The following is a 20,209-nucleotide window of genomic DNA, read 5'->3' as shown; positions in this document are numbered from 1 at the left end:
CTGTAATGCAGAGCAAATTCCAGCACCTCCTCCTGGCTACAAAGCCCAGAAGAGAGGTTAGGAAGTGGTATGTACAGATTGCTAAAGAGGGTCAGTTTTGCACAATTGCAGCTTGAAATCTTTACATTTTCATGGACAGCAGATATGGAAGGGCCATTAGTTCCACATCTTGGTTTAACAGATCTGTATGCATGCACAAGTATTTTGATACTCAGAATAATTAAAAAAAAAGCTTGCTTTGAAAAAAATCCAGACGTCAAAGAACAAAGCTTTGCTAATTTCCAGCTTTTTAATAGTTCTAAAGGTTAAAAGAATAATTAAGAAGAAGTTTTGGTATAAAGGGAGTCGAAGGAAACACTGCCTGAAACAGCTAGACGTGTATCCCTTAAATGACACTGGTGCTAATTTAACTTCTAACATTGCCACATGCCTTTAGAAATTAGAAACTAAAAAGGGTTGTCCTGGTATGAAATCATCACCATGACTGCCATCATTTCATGGAGTCCCAAGTGATAACATTTGTTGGGTTTGGTTGGTTTTTTGTCTTTTTTTTTTTTTTTTTTTTGGTCTACTGCTGTTATTATAGAGGAGAAAAAAACAAACAAAAAAACCAAAAAAGCTAGCAAACTAGGTTTTCCTGCAGTCTCCATCACTGATACTTACAAATTCACGAGTAATTTGAAATGCTCTGAAACACTCCTCGTTTCATGGAGTGAAGCAAAGAGTTAGATCACATGCTCGGGCCCCACCAGCAGCTGCACCTTTAAGGTGGGATACAGCACCCCGAGTGCCGGGTCCTCAGCGCCTGCCCACCCGCGGCAGGAGCAGCGCACGTCGGCTAGCCCGATGACCCTCCTCTTAGGTCAGGCCAGCCGGCGATACCGGCGGATGACGATAATCCCGTCTGTCGGGGCTCAGCTGTGCGCGGTATGCGGAAGCAGGATGCCACAACAGGCACTTGGGAGCTGTAATACTGCACTCAACCACCGCTGGCAGCGCGCTCAGAGCAGGTGGCCATTTTCAGCACTTGGGGAAACCGGGCTGTCAAGGGAACAGCAGGAGGCGCTTTCCTGGCCCCATTTCACCAAACCGCGTGGCCAAAACCCACCTGTGAAGTAACAGCTTCCAAACACTTCCTCCCACCCCTACCTGGCTATGCGTTGCCTCCCCCCTGCCCACCAGACAGTATTGACAGCATACATATATGGGACTTACACCTGCAATTTCCTACAAACGGGGTTTGAGTAAATGATTTAGGTCACACGGAAAAGAATATGGCTTACACTGATGACATCTGATGTCTTTTTTTAAAAAAAGTTTATTTTCCACAAGTAAGAGCAATAGGAAAAAAATTAAACTGTTTTCCACATATTGTTTTCTTAAAACAGAGTCTACAAGAACATATTCAGCACCAAAACTAAAAAAAAAAAAAGAAAAAAAAAGAAAAAAAAAGAAAAATACAAACAGCCATAGAATATAATCTATAAAGCAAACATTTAATATTGCACTTTGTTTCTCTAACGTTTGGATTTTACTTACTTTTTCCTAATTCAGATCAGAATCCTATATAAAATACTGGGCTATAACTGTGAACCTCATGTTTTATAATGCTGAGAACTGACCAATACTTGTGGAAGAGTAATGCCTCTGAAAAACTAAGAATTTAAACAGAATTTTTTTACTTTATAAAGTTACAGAATTTTTCACTCCAATCACAAAGGCTGTGAAGCCGTGTCAATTACTATATTGGTCAATCCTGCTTCATATGCAATTCTCCATTGTATTGTGGTAAAAACTTCAATGCTATGTGTATCAGAAATTGTTCCCTAGTCTGTTACAACAACAAAAAGGAAAAAAAAAGTAAAACCACCAAATGCCCTTTTATGCCAACGATCCCCTTAGCTTTTTTTGTCTGTTTGGAGAGGGTAGAGAGAAGGGACATTCACAAAATTGGCCTAGTAACGTAAGACATCACCCAATTTCCTTCTTGTCCAGTATTCTAGCTCAAAATCCAAACTTTTAACTGAATCACTTAAAACGCGACTCATATGTTATCACCCTGTCATCATTTTTGAAACATGAATTTTCTTTCATGTTCTCGTAAAGGCCACTTATGGAAAAGCCTATTGTGTCGTATGCATGAAGCCTTAAAAAAGAAGGCAGAGATTTTTGAGAACAAGCCCCACGCAGAACACCAGCCTCCTCTATCCCCCTTCCATCTGAGCTTTTATTGCACAAGGAAATAGAGACATGATGGATTAGTCCTCGATCTGTTTCAGTGGTCAATACCAAAAGCGTGTCCCTTTGTTACTGGTCTGTGCTACACGAGTTCCAAAAAGGGAAGCTGACTTTTATAAATCTCTAGGCATGGAAGTGCTGGTATTTGTGTTAGCAGATACAATGGCTCCAGTGCACTCTTTACTTCCGAGGGGTACAATCAGGGGCGAGTGCTCTGCATCATTTCTTGCACTCTGAATGAACACATGCTGAAACTGGCTCTTTTGTTTTAAAGCTCTTGAGAGAGTACCACAGAAAATGCAACTACTGAAGCAATTCTCAGCTAACTAATACCCATGTATGGCTGGTAACACTGATCTTCTTCCCCCACTTTAATTATAGTTCTATTCTTACTATTTTTACAGTATCATAAACCCTGAAGATAATACAAAGTGCACAAACTGAGCTCTTAGCATAGTCCAAGCTTTTCCTGCAGTTGAAATATACTTGCTACTAGAGACTCATAATATATAGTATTTTTGGTGATTAGGTAACTATGTATAAAAATAAATTTACTTTCTCTTCCCATCTCTACTAGTTGAAATATCTCTCTGCCTGTGAGTCCTGGACAGCATTCACCTATTTCCTTTTGGAATTCTTTTGAGGCTCAGCTGGTGTTTACTGGTGCTGCTTTCACTTGTGCCTTTATTAGTTCTATTTTTTAAAGCTTCACAACTCGAAACATCTCTTTTTCATAATGTAGAAAGAAAAAAGGGAATGAGGGTGGCTTTTATAACTTTTGTGTATGTCCCTATTGCAGCTCCCCCTCTCAAATAAAGAACTAAAACAAAACACACACAAAACAAGGAAGTAACTAAACAGTGCAACGTAACAAAACAAATAGCATTTCAACAGTTTGGCAAGTGATGAGTTCACCTGAGATTAAGTGATTTTTAGGCAGTCTGTAACAAAATGCTGCTTTGCGATAATAGTAGAAAGGCAACAAACTCTTAAAGAAATCAAGAAGGTATACAATCTTGACAAAGTCTATTAGTCTCCTTCTGTTATCTCTCCATCCCCCAACCCTAATATATCCCCATTATGTTGCTTATCTACTACAGTAGGCTGCAAAACATACAGCAAGAAGGATTGGCTTGAAGGCATTTGATGTTTGTAAATAAATCCACAACAGGATCCAAGCTGAAGAGGTGATACGTGACCAGCCTACTAGGACAATTCTGAGCATGTGCATATGCAGGTAAAGTCCAGGCTACATTAAATTAGAAAAGAAAGAGTCAGTGCATTTGTCAAAGTCCGTAGCTTTTTTCTTTTTTTTTTTTGTTGTCAAAGCTTTTTTTTTTTTTGCTCCTTCTTGTGCAGACCACAAACAAGTGGGGGAAGGAAGGGGGGGTAACAACAGTGCGGCATAACTGAGAAAAAGCTGTAGTGACACTGAACCGCACAAAATAAGCAATGAGCATGTGCAAATCTTCAAAATCATAAGAGAAAGCCATCCCTCTCTTGCAATGTGGTTTGAGTGTTTTGACACACATGACCATAGGTTAGTAAGGCTGCTCCTAGTATGTGCCAGTATTTAAATGAGAAAAAGGGAAGGGGAGAGGGTAAGCTCAGGTCTTCAAGCAAGTGGAGCAGTCCTACAATGTTACTGTAGGCTTCAAAGCATAATCACAGGTTGTTTTCATGTATTCACCATACAGGCAAGAGCAAAACCACTTCCTTCTAAAGTGTCTCCACTATAACGCCTTGACCTTCAACATGGCAGGTATGATGCAAAACCCAAGTCAAGTCAGCTTTTCATGGATTCCTTCAACGAGAAGGGCAAGATGGTCTGTCATCTGTAGGCTGATCTGGGTTTGGATCAATCTAAACAGAGGAAACAAGTATTAGAGGTTATTTTAGAACCTGCTACAGAAAAAAAATGTAACATTGTCTTCAAACTTCTGATACATCGCATCCTCAATCCAGAGGGAATTACTGAAATTACTAGAAAACTTTGAACGCCAGATTTAGTAATCAGTACTAGTAATTGGGATAATAAATTCTGTACTCCAAATGGAATGGTGGAATGGCGGGGTGGGCAATGGGGAGGAGGTGAGGCAGGAAGGTCCCTTCCTAAATCTTTAAGTACCTGAAATGAACAGGACTTCAGGACTAAGAATTAAGCCGCAGAACAGCTCTTACAGAAGCCTCACATGCCAAGGAAATGGCCTTCTGCCCACTCAGAACTGTTTCAAGAGGTTAAAAAAAAAAAAAAAAAAAAAGAAAGGGGAAGAAGTGCATCATGCCATATACCGCTGTTTTTTTTTTGTTTTGTTTTGTTTAACTAAATGCATTCAGGCAAGCATTAGCCAAAGGACACTGCTCTTTTGTCCTCTATCACTGCTTTTACCTCAAAAACAATAGTGAAACTTTGGAAGTTCTATCATGGGCTTTTACAGTACTAAAAATACAATCAGAACTTCTAAGGAACCATAGAAATAATAGTTTTGTCCCCTCTCCCTTTCTCCCCCCCCCCCCCCCCCCCCAATCAGGCTTCAGAATTTATGAATACACAGAATCAGATGTGGAAAAGATTTCTAAACTTTTTTTTTGCCTGTTTAGGAGTTGGAAAATATTAGTACTTTGTGCCTCCATAGGGCCTATAGAAATGCTGCACTGAACAATGCAACATTAGAATGTAGCTGCAGGACAAGCAGGAAAGGCTTTGAACTAGAAGAGCATAGGCTTAGCCTGGGTATTAGGAAGAAATTCTTTACTGTGAGGGTGGTGAGACACCGGCACGGAGTGCCTGGAGAGACTGTGGGTGCTCCTCCACTAGAAGCATTCAAGATCAGGCTGGATGGGACTGTGAGCAACCTGGTCTAGTGGGATGTGTCCCTGCTTATAGAAGGGGTTGGAGCTACATTATCTTAAAGGTCACTTCCAACTGAAATTTTCTATCATTATATGAAAATACTGCATTCTATATATAAGGCTGCTAAACTGGCTGTGTGTATACATGTACATAAAAACATGTTGCTATCATTTCAAACAAGAGTTTGGGAATTTCTAGAAATCATGAGACTTCATGAGAATTCTGTCAAAGCCTCCAATGCAAGGAAACAGGATAAAAGTTAAAACAATGGGGCAACGTTCAAATTTACGGTTACACAAGTCAGGCAAAAAGACACTGAATGTAATCTATGCTGAGAAAAAGGTGTGGAAGATTACTGATACAGGTCATTGGTAACTTCACAAGAAAAAAAGAAAGTAGCTGCCTTATTCATTGCTGGTTCAACTTCTTAGTATTTTTTTTCCTGACACTTCACATATTCCAGAATACAGATTCAGTAAGAGAATATGTTGATTCATTTAGTTTGAGGTGCTTACTTCTGAATAGAGTGGTGGAGGCAGAAAGCGGAATTCTTGGATGTATGCAAATAATGGTCCTTGCATTGCTCTCTCAAAGTCATCACAAGCAGCTATAGGTGGCAGGCTGGACTGTCTCTGTTCCTCTGTGACCACTTCTGCATAGCTTGGAGGTGCTGCAGGGAAAAGGTACACGCAGTTCGAACAACAGTTCTTATGCATGTCAGGATACATAACATGAGAAATATTAAACTTATTATTCCAAGATGCATCAGCAGGTAAATAAGTGACTGCAGTGACAAAAAAAAATTGTTGAATATAAAAGGGAGACTAAGAAAAGGTCGCTTTATTTTATTCTAACATTATGCTTAGTAACATCTGCTTACTGTAGTTTAATTAGCTTCTCACCCTTTAAATCGTCATACTTAAAGCACAACCCAAACACTGAATATTTCTGTACAGACAGGCATGAAGGAACTGAATGCAACCTTTGACTCCAGAAATGCAATGACTTAGTAGTAAAACAGTGCTTATCAATGTATGTGAGAATACAGAAAGGAGCTAATCCCTTGCTAAGGGAGACTCTCCTTTGACAAGAGTAGCATCTCCTCACTAAGACTTTAGTTAAGACTGGTAAAAAAATACCAGAAACTGGTTTTATTACGAGTTACAATGTCATTTAACTAAGGATGCAATTAGGATACTGGAAAGAGAATTACTTCTGCACAGGGACAGTGGAATCCTGTGTTATTGCCTTCAGCAACTTCTACATAGCTGGACGACAGCTACTTTTTACAGAGAGAAAGCTAAGGAGGAAAAGAATTCTGATCCAACCCAAGCAGGTGGCAAGAAAGCATCTGCAAGGGACTTCCTAGGGCTCTCATTATTAAAGGATGTAATCTGGATCTGTTAAGATGACAGTAATGAATAATGCGTACAAAATTAAAAGCAACAGAACTAGCAAATTGGTTAGGATTTGTGTTGTCAAATTACCTTCTGGTCTTTCAGGCAGTGTCAGACCAAGCCAATTCATGTTCATGCTACACTGGCTGCTCACACTTGATGTCCTGCTACCAAATGGGTGTAGAGGAATGGTACCAATGACCAGTGGTAAGTTAAGGAATAAATCCATGGCTCCTGGAATATCAACGTAGACCTAAACAAAAAGAGACGTATGATTACAATGTACATGAGTCAATAATTCATCTGATAACTCTTTTTGCCATGAAATTCTCCATGAAGATCTTGTTTGTCAGTTTCAGCGTGCATGTCTTTAAAGAGACAAATTCAATTTACGAGCAGGATTCTTAACATGAGCTTACACACAAGTGTCATCTACTCATGACATATTTGCTTAGATAACAACACAACTGTTTAAGAAACTACATGATTTAAGTCGAATTTACTTACAAAACACCTGCTGGGATACTAATACTTGGAAATGCATTCTTTTTGTAGCTAGCATAAAAAGCTTTGCTATGGATTTTTTAGGACAATGGAAACTAAACATGCTCCAGCATACCATCAGTGAATACTCCACACGGATTATACTACAGTCAAGGATTGAAGGGGAAACAGGTGGAATTTTCAGCACTTTTCCATTCCAGGTTTCTGTCTTGCCAGATGATAACGATTCTCCACGCAGGTTGGCAACAAGCTGTTTGACTTCCTTCATTTTTCCCTTGGCATAAAATGCCTGTGTTTGGTAAATGGCTGCCTTTGGCACCACCACACGGGAAGAGCAGTTTTCAATCTCAGCAAAGATCTGAATTGATTCACCTGAAACAAAACAGAATTTAATGTGATACTGGAATTTACTAAGCAGCGTAAGCAAATTTCCATTTTCTTCATATTGTTACAATGCTCTAGACTCTGCTATACCTTTAGAAACATCCATTGGTAGTAAAAGGAATAGGACCAGCATGAGCTAATCCAGAAAAAAAATAATGAATAACTGAAATGGAAGCAAACATTCTTCAACAATCTGGAAACACAACCAGCACTCTTCAACAATACACTGAGACAATGGCTGAAAGTAGACTGAGATGCTAAGAGCAGTTTTAGTATTTTGTTTATATGAAAGTAGTTTTAAAAGGGAAGCAAAACCACTTCCTATAATTACTTCTGTTACATACCTGGGGTGTAGCCCTTCCTTTCAATTTTGGCACTTAAGGATATTGGGCCTGAGGTACAAAACCAACAACAGAGAGTCTTTTCTTTTGTGCCTGCTTGGGGTGACTGCAAAAAAAGAACAAGAAAGGCAGTTTAGTTAAGAGTTCAGTGAATGTGCTCATATATTTTAATCAATACCTCAAGATTATTTCTGTTATGTATTTACTGTTACTTATTTTGACAAGCAAAGTTTGTTTCATTTGTAATAAAAAACCATCATGCAATTTAAATGGTGCTGTACAGATACACAGCATGTCCTATTTCACTGCTCTTTCGACAATTTTTTTCTGCCACCCTCCAAACTACTGTCATTTTTAAAACAGTGATTGTAAAACAGACTATGTATCTCAAAAGATACATACCTTATAGCCTACATAAACCAGCATATTGTTGGCAAAGCTTCCTACTGGAAGGTCTTCCAACTTCCCATTACACAGCATTTCAGAAACATTAACTAAGCTAAAGTACCATAACCTTAACTCTTCTGATTTTCTCAGTTTTTGAACAATACTGTCTCATCTCTAACAAACAGACTTCATTTACATGGTATCAGGATTTCGGATTTGATCCAAAGCCCATTAAAGTCAAACGGGAGTCCTTTGATTTTAATGGAGTTTGTGCAAGGCCGATGTTGTTCTGCAAATCTGGTTTTTCACTCATACACACAAGAAACCTATTTCAATGGACTTCATTTTTTTCCCCTCCCATCAATTAGTATGAGAAAAGGGGGGGAAAAAAAAAAAAACGAGAAATTTTAAGCCAAATTGGAATCAGCTCCTTACTGGAAGCGGTTGCGATATTAAGATTTTAATAAAAATGACATTTCTGAAAAAGACCATATAGAATTGTGATAATTTCTCCCCATTGGTAGAAAACCATCCATATGGAAATTACGCATGCCAGTACATTTTTCACTTTGCATTTTTAAGTTAGCAGTCTCTCACTAAAACGTTCTTTAAAGTTATACTGTTCCTTCCATAATGATTCAAAACTGAAGAGGAACAGTTGGCAAAAATTTTCCTTTTTAAAGATGAATTACAATTTAATAGTATTAATTTTAAATTGACAAAGGTATCTTACATATCTTAAAAATGAAGCAACTCCAGGTACAGAATAACATCAAAACAGCAGTAATGAAAGAGTTGCCAAACTGATATAATACTTAAAAGATCAGCTGTCATTAAAAAACAGTAAATAGGTATTAGATAAAATTCAATGTTGATATTCTTTCTTGTATTTTACTTATTTTTATGTCAGAAAAAAAGAATGAGTAATTTTGTCAATTCTTACCAGTAATGAAGGAGTGTTGATATCTATATGTTCAAAGACTGTAAATTCCTTCTTTAATTTTACTGGTAGAAGCCAAGGCCTATGCAATTCGGCTTTCACCCAATAGCGCACACTGCCATGTCTGCCTTCGAATGAGGTAGCAAGTGGTCTGTGCAGGACAAAGGTCAAAACTGAGTAAAATCTTTCTCACTCTTTATAATAATGATATAATCAGATCAGGGATTAGTATGTAGAATTCCACCTTTAATGCACTGTAGTACTTAATGAAGCGTAACTTATTTGCAAAGTTTCCATATCTGAGCAAAATTCAAAATTAAAGATGGGAGAAAAAATCATCTCCAATTCACCCTAATTTAGTTTTGTATCGATTTTAAGAATCAATTTAAGAATTATACTAGAAAATGCCAGCAGAGTTCACATTTCCTTTAAACTCAAGAGGCTGCTTTCACATCCACCATGCCCTTTTAAGGCTGCATTAAGACTACCAACTTAAAATTAGTAACAGTATCAACTGGTTTGAATACTGTATTTTGAAGTAATTGTTTATTGTTTGCTTGGCTACTATCTCAGAGTCTTCTTTTAGCTGTTACTGAACGCAGTAGTTCGTATAATTTTAAGTATGTATTTCAAATGACGGTTCTGATTTTAGAGAGAGTTTATCAGAAGTACCTTCCAGTTCTCATCTACTCCAATAAGAGCAGTTTAATAAAGTTTATACGGCATACAAAATACATGCACATCTTTGTTTACATATTATATGAACACACATGCAGAATTATCATGACTACTGCTCTCTGAACTTTTAAATGACTAATTAAATTCGTTTAAGAGATTTGGAGAAAAACTCTGGAAGAATCTCCAGACCTTTCACCTTTGCTTTTAACATCACAGAATTCCATTTATCTCTAAGTAGCAGTGCTCTTTTTTTTTTTTTTTTTTTTAAATACAAAAATTTTTGTATTTACATTTTGAATAAATAAATGTGAAAACATTCTGTATTTTCTACCGGGAGCACTGTGAGCCATTCTAGTACTTCACTTAAATGACTCTTTGTCAGTTACAGGTATGGCATGTTTAATTTCTGAAACACTTCTAGTCTATATTCAATGATCAATCCTGTCTCATATTCTGCAGGGCAAAAAAAACCCCAAAACCACTATCAAGAAAGCCCCTCAGTGTTTTCCTTCTTTCTACTGTTGCTCAATTTTTTTTTTTTTCTTAATTAACTTTGGACATGTCCCATTGATAGGAAGTCACAAGAAAGGGTAAATAGGTGCCCAACTCCAGGCCTTTAAGTTTTAATACCAGCCCCTTGTTTTTTCAGTGTTATCAGAAGCTGGTTGCATAACTGTTTTTTCAGGTTAAACAACTTGTTCTAATCACTGGTTAGACTTCAATTTATACTTCAATTTCATACGAAATATTTCACACTGATATATTATCCTGCTTTTTCATCCCTTCCGAATCAAGGGAAGGTAAAAACTATCATTTTTACTTTTTGTAGTAGAAATTTTCACAGAATGACAAGTTACCTCTGATGATCTCCACATACACAGCATACCAGCAACTATCTACCGTGAAGATGCTGTTCGCGTCTTACACTGACCCATGAAGTGGTTATGACCTGCAGGTTCTATTAAAGCCAGCACCTCTAATATAAACAGATGGTTTGCCAGCTTTAGTATTAGGTACTTAGCTATTTCATGCAACAGTCTGCCAAATTTATCCAACTTTAATGACTTCACTGCTTGAATTTTACAAGCAAAGGCTCCTTCCTCTCCCTTTTTTTCATCTGTTTTTGGACTGTCACTATCCCTCTGCATTTTGTATTATTGGAATTTGTATTTTAGCTCTCCCTCTTACTTTGCTTCTGCTTTCTGAGACAAGTGAGATGAATGATGGGAATATTTCTCAGTTCATCCACTCATTTATCTGCTTATTTCCATCCAGCCTTTTTGTACAGAGGCCAGCTTGAGAAGACACATTCCATTTAATCTGGAACAATCTCCACTTTTATTGTTAGCTAAAATACTCACTTCTGTTCCAGACTGAGTCTAGATAAGCAAGCTGAGGTCTTATCACCAGTTCTGCTGGTCTGCAAGGCTCTATCGGTTAAGCTAAAAGTTATTCCAGCCACTCTACAGGACTCAAGCCAGTTAAACTTCACTTCTCCTGGGAGGAGTTAAAATATTAAAAGGCATAGCCAGTCAGTATAGCTTAGTCAAGAGTGAGTGAGCCACCGGGCAGAAACATTGCTACCATTTTGTGAAGTTTGAAAGCAACCTCTTCAGCTGAAGGAGATGATGTCCTCTGCTGCATGCTGCAGCACAATTCCTGCCACCATTGAAAAGGTTTCCCCTCCACCCAAAGCAGGCGTGTCTGCAGGCATCGCACTGCCCCACTAGCGTGGTACAAGTAGGCACTTACGTCTGTGGAAGCTCAAAGCTGAATGCATATTCGTGCCTTCCTGAAGGGATCGTGTGAAGGCCTTCCTCAGAGTTGTCATCATCTAGGAGGCAAAAACCCAAAATGCTATTTCACTGGCACTCATTTTTACAGAGCAAAATGTTATCACATAGGCATAAACTGCAAAATAAAAGGGATTAGCAAACTCATTGTGATGCCTTAAACAGTGTCCCAGGAGCTACTGAACACAAGGTGTGTATAACCTTCCAGGTTTACCTGGAAGCAGAAATTTGCTTTAATTCATAATCCTGCCTCTCAACACTGTCACAGCCATCACCCCTGCCGTACCAAAGCCTGCCAGAAAGATCAGTGATGGAAACTGATCTGATTTCCCACAATGATTCTCATATGAAACATAATATGAAATAGAGGCATCTTTAACATCAGTAAGTTATCTTACACCCAGAGGCAAGTCTGGTGCATAGAATACATTTAGTAATTATTATTTTTTTTGGGGGGGGTGTGAAAAAAACACTGCCTGGCACCAGCATCCAGTAATTGATCACAAAAGAGAGATGTCCAAAGAGCATATATGGAAGGATAAAAGGGAACATCTCTTGTACTGCTACAGATTTGTGGTTTATTCGGGTATCATTACCATCAAACAAACAAAAAATGCTGACTCCATCAAAATCTGAAGTTGGGAGAAAAACAGCCGAGAGCACCTCCTACCCACCTAGGGAGGCTGGGACAGAGACAGGCATCTCGATGGTCTGGGGACACCCGCTTACTGCCAGCAGCTGGAGGCACCAATAGAGACAGGAGGGAGATTTTAGGCTCCCACTGTCTTACAAAGACACGGTGTGGCAAAGAAACAGGCACGTGGCAATACTCAATAAACCCAGGGGTGTGAAAGCAATCTTGGAAAAAAAAAAAAAAACCGCTTAAAATGTAACAGAATAGCGAAAAACAGGCAGGGAGGCATTCACATAAACGCACCTCCAGCTCGCCGCGACTGAAGGAGACTGAGGAAAGCGCTCCGAGGGAGTGATGCGACGGCTGCGAGCGGCTTCCGCCTCGTTTTATTGTTTTACCGCACGCTTTTGCCCCGCACACCGCCCCAGCCCTGTCCTGCCAGCTCAGCAGTCCCGCCGAGCCGGGCGGCCGCGGCGAAGCTGTGGTAAACAAGTGCTGAGCTGTCAATCAGCGGCCCGGCTGGAGCAGGAGAGGACCGGCCTAAACCGGCGCGAGCAGATCCCAGCCAGCCGCGCATATACATACAGTATACATTACACTCGCCGCAGTCGCTCGGCAGCTCCGCTCGCCGCCCACGGAGGAGGAGGGGAGGCGGGGGCGAGGAGGGAGGGGGGAAAGGAGCCGCCCGCGTCCTGCTCGCCCCGCCGGCCGCCCCGCTACGTGCCGAGACGCAGCGCTGGACCCTCGGGCGGCGCTCGGGGAAGGGAGGAGCGAAGAGGGGGGCGGAAGCGAAGCCCTAACAGTGGGGAAGGCACCGAACCCCCCCCGCGGCCGCCCTGCCCTATCCCCGGGGCTGCTCGGACCCGCGGCCCCTCGTCCCCCGCCGCAAGCCGGCTGCGGGCGAAGGGACCCGCGCCCTCGTCGTGGCGGCCAATCAGCGGCTGGCATCGCCTTAGCAACAGGCCAACAAACCGCGGCCGGCCAATCGGAGGCGCAAGGGGGCGTGGCTTCGGCCGCCAGCTGCGGGGCGAGGCGTGAGGCAGTCATTGAAACTCGGCCGCGGGGCCGCGCGGCGCCGGGCATCGCCCGAACCTGGGGTGCCCGCTCAGAACTGCCCGCTCAGAACTGCCGGGCCACCGCGCCATCGTCCGGGCTTTGCTCTCCGCGCGGCCGCAGAGACGCACGGGCACAGTGGCGGGCTGCGGTCACCCGCAGGGACTTCGGTGCGGGGGAATTGTTTGTGAAGAAACAGCTCGGGGAGAGCCGGTTGCGTGGAATAGCGATGTTCAAACGCAGCCGAGTTCCGAGCCCCAAGTTCGGTAACATCGATAGATCTTTAAAAAACGGCTAACAGCAACGCAGCCTGAGGAGAAACTCATCGAAAATCCCCGAAGAAAAGGGGAGCACTCCCTCCGTGCACCGCACAATGCGGTAGGTATGCAGCACGTTGAAGGAGAAAAGGGGAAGAGAAAAAAAAAAAGCGAGCGGCCCCGAATTACATAACCAGTTTTAACATTATTTTCCTGTGCTAGGAATTAAGTCATCGCCACCACCTGACGCGCGCAGCCAATCTGCGGCGCCGAGCGGGAGCACCCCCCCCTCTGCCCAGGACCGGTCCCAAACAGGATTGAACCGCTTCTAACAAAGGGTGGAAACTTCGCAAAAACAAGAGCCGAGTCCGCCGGACCGCCGCGATGCGGGCGTGGGGAGGGCGACACGGGGCCCGGGGAGGGGGCTGCGGCGGGGGGGGAGCGCAGGAAAGGGCAGGAGCGGGCAGCGGGGCGAAAGTGGAGCGTGTGTGCGGGAAGGGCGGCCCGACGGTGCAAACCGTCGCATCATCGGCCGCAGGGTTACCGCCTGTCAGCGGGCCGGGCTCGGCGGAACGCAGCCCTCGGCCGGCCGACACGGGGCTCCGCTCCTCGCCGGGCTGCGCTACACGGCGCTCCCCCGCCCCCCCCCCCCATGGCTCTCGTCCTCGCGGCGCCCCGGCTGCCCCCGCAGGTGACACAAAACCGGTCACAACCAGAAAAGCACCCCTAAAAGCCGCGAGATCCCCTGAGCCACGCCGCCAGGCTCACCTCTCTCGTGGCCGATGAGGACGTCCTTGTGGTTGAAGTACTCCACCTCCTCCGTGTAGTTCTGCGTGTAGGCAGTGTTGGAGCCGGCGTTCCTCGACTCGGTCCAGCGCACCTTGGCGTGCCCGCGCGCGTGGATTTTGAGCGATTTCACTCTGATCTCCCCCGTCACTTCTAAATTGACCCTTCCTGAGACCGTGTCCCCGCTGGAGTAGACGGGGACATTGCTGTCATTGAGACAGTCAAAGCTTATTGTCAAACTCTTCACCTTCCCCAGCACCATGATTTATAGCAAAGCGTAGGAAAAAAAACGAAACAAACAAACAAAAAACCTGTAAGAAAGCGGAAAAAGGAAAAAAAAAAAAAAAAAGAGGGGGGGAAAACAAAAAACCTAACGCAAAAAGCGACCCTCGCCGCACACCGACCGAGCAGACCTACAGCCCCTGCATGGGGAGCTAGAGCGGGCGGGCTGGGGCGGCCCCGGCCCTGCCGCGGATGCCGGCGCTCCGCAGCGCTCAGAGCGCTCGGCTGCCCGGCGCTGCGCTCCGCTCACAATGACGGCGCCGGAGTGCTGCCACCTCACTATAAGCGCTGTGACAAACAACTCCCCCCCCCCCCAACCAAACGCTACACGCTCGCGCATGCGCCCTAAGAGCGACGCCGGCCCGCCCTCTGCCCGCCCTTAGTTCGCGGAGGTACCCACCGCTGCTGCCTCGCCGAGCTGCTGGACCGCTTAAGCGATGTCAGCGTCGTCGTTCAGGCTGGCAGCGTTTGAAAGCGTATTTCTGTATTTGCCCGTTTTCTCCAGTAAAAGGTCACCCTTGATCCAACACCTGGCGGGGAGCTCTACACCTAACTTCAGACCGACAATGTTCGGCCGCTGCCTCTGCCGTGATGGGACTGTCTGTGTGTGTGCACCACCGTGCGGCACAGGGGTGCATCGACGGGAACCTGCCGGAGGGGCGGGGTGCCGGGCAGTCCTGCCGGTTCCACCCGGTTCTGCCTTTCATGTCGGAAAGACTTCGGGAGATGCAGCTCTTCTCTTTTCCGTGTCCTTTAAACGATCTGCACAGCTGAAAGACCCAACTTCGGTTGGAAGGCACCCACGTGGATTTATTCCTTATTGTGCACATGTTGATAAGGAGGGGACCTGCTTACACTGGTGGGATATGGCACATTCTAATTTATTTCGTGTATTTTTTTTTATTGTATCTACGTACATCAGTCCAAAAGTAATGCCTCCTATTTATTTCAGTTGCAACTACAACAAAGACCACAATAGCACCATTTATAGAACAAATTTTCGGCTGTAAAACAGTCACCATCATTAACCATCGTGCATTTTCGGCAGCCATGACCAGCAGCCTGCATGCCACACTCTTAACGATCTGCACCAGCAGGGGTGACCCGCTGTCAGTGTCACCGCTGCTGAAATGCAGCACCCAGCACCCCCTGTGCTCACATGCGTTCTTTGGTGTCCATCAACATTCAGAGAGTGTCAGTGAATGTCAGTGGGTGCCACATCTTTTTCATAGAGGAATAAAGTGACACCCCTTTAGCTTCATTAACACTTTCGTGTCAGACAGCATTGTGTCAGACTGCCCCTCTGCTGCCATCTGTTGCACAGCAACAAAACATAGCAGAATTTTGGTGGTAAAGTTCAATCTCTGCTACCATACCACCAATATCCAGCTGTGATGTTGTAGGCCAGCATAATAAAACAGGAGATGCAGCTTTTGGGGCAGCCCTTGTAATTCAGTTTTCCCATTCCAGGTTTGTTGGAGAAGAATAAAATACTTTGCTGATCTACTGTTAAATCTGCAGAACTTACTGTCCCAATTTGCCTCCCCTCTCCTTAGGACTGCTGTCTTTGGTCAAACCATTTCTGGACACTTATCCCCAGCACTGCTGCCATGATACAGGATGCATTCCACATGTTTCATGTTAGCTTGGTACTGTTGATGAGTGTGTGGGTCAGCTTCATGTATCTCACATTTTACCAATTCATGGACAGTTATGAGTCCCGGTGACAAGTCAGTAGACAAGTCCTGGTGACACTGGCAGTAGATGGCTTTTTGTCAGTTCTTGTGTTGTGTTTCTGGAGGAAAATGCAGTGGATGGTGACTTGCTTGTCAGACATACTGAATATGCTGCAAACAACACTGATAAAGCTGTATTTCATTGTAACAGTGGCACAACCACACTTAGGGGAATTGTAGGGGATTGCAGACATAGCTGATCATCTTGGATATTTTTCTAAATGTGTAGAACTGAGTCCACTGAATTTAGTAGGACATTTGGAAACCCACACTATATGCTAAACTGCAGTCTTTGAAGCTCTCCAATTTCCATATATTGCTATGCTGTTGTTCTGAGTCAATTAAAACATATCCTTAGTGATCAGATGGGCAGATTTACATGAAAGTTGACCCAGTTTTCAACGCTAAGTATAAATGCCGGTTAAAGCTTGGTGGGAAAGCAAACAAAATAACAAAATAACAACAACAACAACAACAAAACAAAAAACAAACAAAAAACAAACAAACAAACAAAAAAAAAAAAACAAAAAACCCACAGCAACAACTATGCATAAATTTCATATTCACTCTGAGCTATTACATGTATGTGCTATTGTGCATATGTCTGAGCTGAGATCGGCTCTGCTTTAATGTAACTTACCCAGTATCCCAACCAGGCTGCTTTCCTCTGTGTTGTTGATATTTGTTTTTGTTTTTCCCCCTTCCTTCCCTAATATGTCTTCCCTAAAAACATGAGTCTCTTTCCTGCAGCCTCTTACCTTTTTGCCCTTCCAGTAAGGACAATGAATTGGGATAGCACCTCCTGTATTTATCTCGCTGGTTATAGCAGGCACAGCTATAAGCTCCCGAATCACAAGATTCTGCTAGGAATTAATTAGTGGTTGGTGCGTTAACTTAAAGCCTCAGATTTGAGAATTGATGTGACAAGGTAAAGAATCTCATCTCTGGCAGAGACCTTTGGACCTGATATTAAGAAGTGAATTAGTTAAGAGGCGTGAGTTCACCAGAACAGCTCAGAAATCAGGACACAAATGAAACAACCCATCCATCATCCCCTGATCCCCTCACATCTCAAGCCGTGAGCTCTCAGCCTGGCTGTGTGCCGCACTCAGCCCTTTTTTCCTCTCACCTCCCACGCTTCCTGCTGCCCGGGTTGTCCCGACTCGCCTGGACCCATGTCTCATCAGACACGCCGCCCACCGCCTTCTTGCTGCTCTTTCTGGCCCTACGCGGGCTTGTTGCCAGCCGCCTTGTCGATCACCTCAACTTGTTCAGTTATGTGCAATTTCAGTTGGCAGCCCTCAGCACATTAATTTGTGTAATTTAAATTTGGAGCACTAAGCATATTAACACAGACTGACACGGTTTGGTTAAGCTAATGTTAGAGATATTAAAATTTAGATCAACAGTTTTGCAGAATTTCCAGTTCCCGTCAGCAGTCACGCATACAGATTCCGTCCGTGTACATTTTTTGCGTTCATCCGTGCCCCGGTGATTCGGGTGCGCGGCGCCATCTGCTGGTAAGCAGGGTGAAGTGCCCGCCTTTTCGCTCGGCTTGTGCCGGTGCGTTCCTGTAAGCCTGCCACGCGGCAGGGAAGCGCTGCGGGCCTTGGCGAGTTGCTTTCCCTTAACCTTCTGAATTCAGCGCTCTGACACACAGTAAGATTCACTCTTACGGCTTGCTCATTGCCATCTCTTGCTTCCCTTGTTCCTGTTACAGATTGTCCCCGTTTCTCACTTTTAGCAGCTGCTTATTACATGTAGAATAGTAATTCACCCACATGCTGTAAGGAGAATACCCCTGAATTTGAAACCTCTGGACGATGGGCAACATTTTCTCGAGCAGTTTAAAGACTGAGAATCCAAATCTTTTCATATTGCAAGACATAAATTAGACCTTGAAAACAGATAGGTTCCTTTGGAAATTTTATCTGAGACTCACTGCCATAATTAGAACATTTGAAAGACAACATCATTGAAGATGATTAGTATTTAAATAGGAATTAAAATACTGTTTTCCAAAAGCTGTATCAACACTAACATGAGATCAGTGTGATGACACTAAATGTTTAAATAACCTGCTTCTATTTAAACAGAGAAGTTGCTATGAAATGTAACTATAATGGGTATTCAACAGCTATTTTCAGATTCTCAATTAATTGTAAATATTACTGGATGTTCATTACTTCCCCCTTTCCTCCCTCCCCCCTCCAATGAATTGTCCTTGGGCCAAATATTACGTTTTTATCAATCTTGAAACAAAATTTTAAAAGTTGAATGCAAATTTGATAAAGTCTTACCATGTTGAATTAAGTCTGGGCACTCAAGACTTTGTTTTCCATGTGCTTGGGTTAGTTATTTGCCAAGAGCTTCCAATAAGTTTTACCAGGCCCTCAAATTGGCACAGCCTCGGTGTCTGGCTCAGATCACTGCTTATGAAAGTAAGCACTTCTCTTGTTTTCGAGGCCTCTCACATCCAGCCCGAGGTCTACCTTTTCTTGGGCAAATTTAAGTATTACCTTCCAGTACACAATTTGCTTTTTCTGTCCATATAATCTGTGATACTGACCTAAACATTCCATTTTACAAGGGATAAGTAAAATATGCATGGTGTAAATCACTGTGGAAAAATGACTGTAGCACAAAAAATTCACTGAACATTCTTTGTGCAAACAAATAACTTATTTCTGATTTATCATCTTGAATTTCCTGGTCTAGCACTCAGATGAGGTAATTACTGTGAGTTACTAGTTGACAACACTCTACTCTAGTGTTCTTGCTTGCTAAGTTCTCTAGATACTGAAGGAGTACAAAATTCTAAAAGTTAGGCCCAAACCTTTTTCCTCCTTTCTTTTTCTTTTTTTATTCCTGACAAAATCCAGGAAGGCAATGCTTTGTTATTGGCGTCAGTAGCTCCAAGCAAGATGGCAGTATTCCAGCCTTTATAAGAAGATAAGGATCAGACCTCACCTAACAAACCATTTCTTGAAACTGGCAAACTCTCCCTTGTCTGTCCTGTTTTTTTTGGTGTGTTTTTGTGTACGTGTGGTGGAAAGAGGGAGAAAAGGAAAGGAAAAGCTTGTAGAAGATTATGGAAAGAAAGAAAAAAATCCTGGCTTGCTGGGTAGTACTGACTGCATTGCTTGAGAATCTTCACTGGAAAACTGAAAATTCATACTGAGTCATCTCCATATATAATACTGATCCATCTGAACTGTTCTATCATCCGTGACTGCAGGTGTCAGCGTGTTCTGCTCTGTTTCTGAACAGTTCTCCTTATTCAGATCTTATCTTGAGGATTTTGGCAACCTAGAGTCACACTCGTTCATGTCCCAGACTCTAGTAGAAGGATATGGATATACAAATGGGAGGCATTTAGACCACCACATCCAAAATCAGTCCAAAGCAGTCTTATATCCAGAGGTACGTCTGCAGGCCTTTGTGCTGATGCAGTCTGCCCTGGAGTGACTGTTCAGTTGTTAGTACAGTGGCACAGTTTAAAAAAGCTTTACAGAGTGTCACAGGTGGAAACAAGTACACAATACACTTCACTTGTAAGAGAGAAGCAGCACTATATTTTAGTATATTTATTGATATAATATGAATATATTGTAGTGATTTAACAGCAACTTAACAAAATTTGAGATGTCTGGATACGCTTGATTATTTACTGCATGGAGCATAGGTGTCCAACCTTTTGGCAGCCTGGGCTGCACTATCTGAAGAGGAATTGTTTTAGGCCTCATATAAAAGATATAATATAGTTAATGTATATATGTAACTAAAGTTATCTTTTCTAAAAAGTATTGATTCTAAAATTTTGAAGCACATACTCTTTTTTTTCCCTCATATTTCACATTGTATCCATGTTTTAGATTTTATCATAAAGCATTTAGCATATTATTTTACTTCCGTTAAAAAAAAATGTAGCCACTAAACACACAA

General features: G+C 42.7%; 1 protein-coding gene across 1 annotated transcript; it reads right to left on the bottom strand.

Moving 5' to 3' along the window:
• Positions 1–1,303: 1,303 nt before the first annotated feature.
• Positions 1,304–14,807, bottom strand: ARRDC3 (arrestin domain containing 3). Its single transcript, XM_048931440.1, has 8 exons — positions 14,229–14,807; positions 11,476–11,557; positions 9,049–9,196; positions 7,722–7,824; positions 7,109–7,365; positions 6,580–6,742; positions 5,608–5,762; positions 1,304–4,101 (listed from the first exon to the last, which is right to left on the bottom strand). The coding sequence occupies exons 1-8, from the start codon at positions 14,506–14,508 to the stop codon at positions 4,045–4,047; spliced, it is 1,245 nt and encodes a 414-aa protein (XP_048787397.1). The 5' UTR covers positions 14,509–14,807; the 3' UTR covers positions 1,304–4,044.
• Positions 14,808–20,209: the final 5,402 nt, after the last annotated feature.

This window comes from Lagopus muta, chromosome Z (genome assembly GCF_023343835.1).
Source record: "Lagopus muta isolate bLagMut1 chromosome Z, bLagMut1 primary, whole genome shotgun sequence".
Lineage (NCBI taxonomy): Eukaryota > Metazoa > Chordata > Aves > Galliformes > Phasianidae > Lagopus > Lagopus muta.
This window is presented reverse-complemented; position numbering and strand designations above follow the sequence as displayed.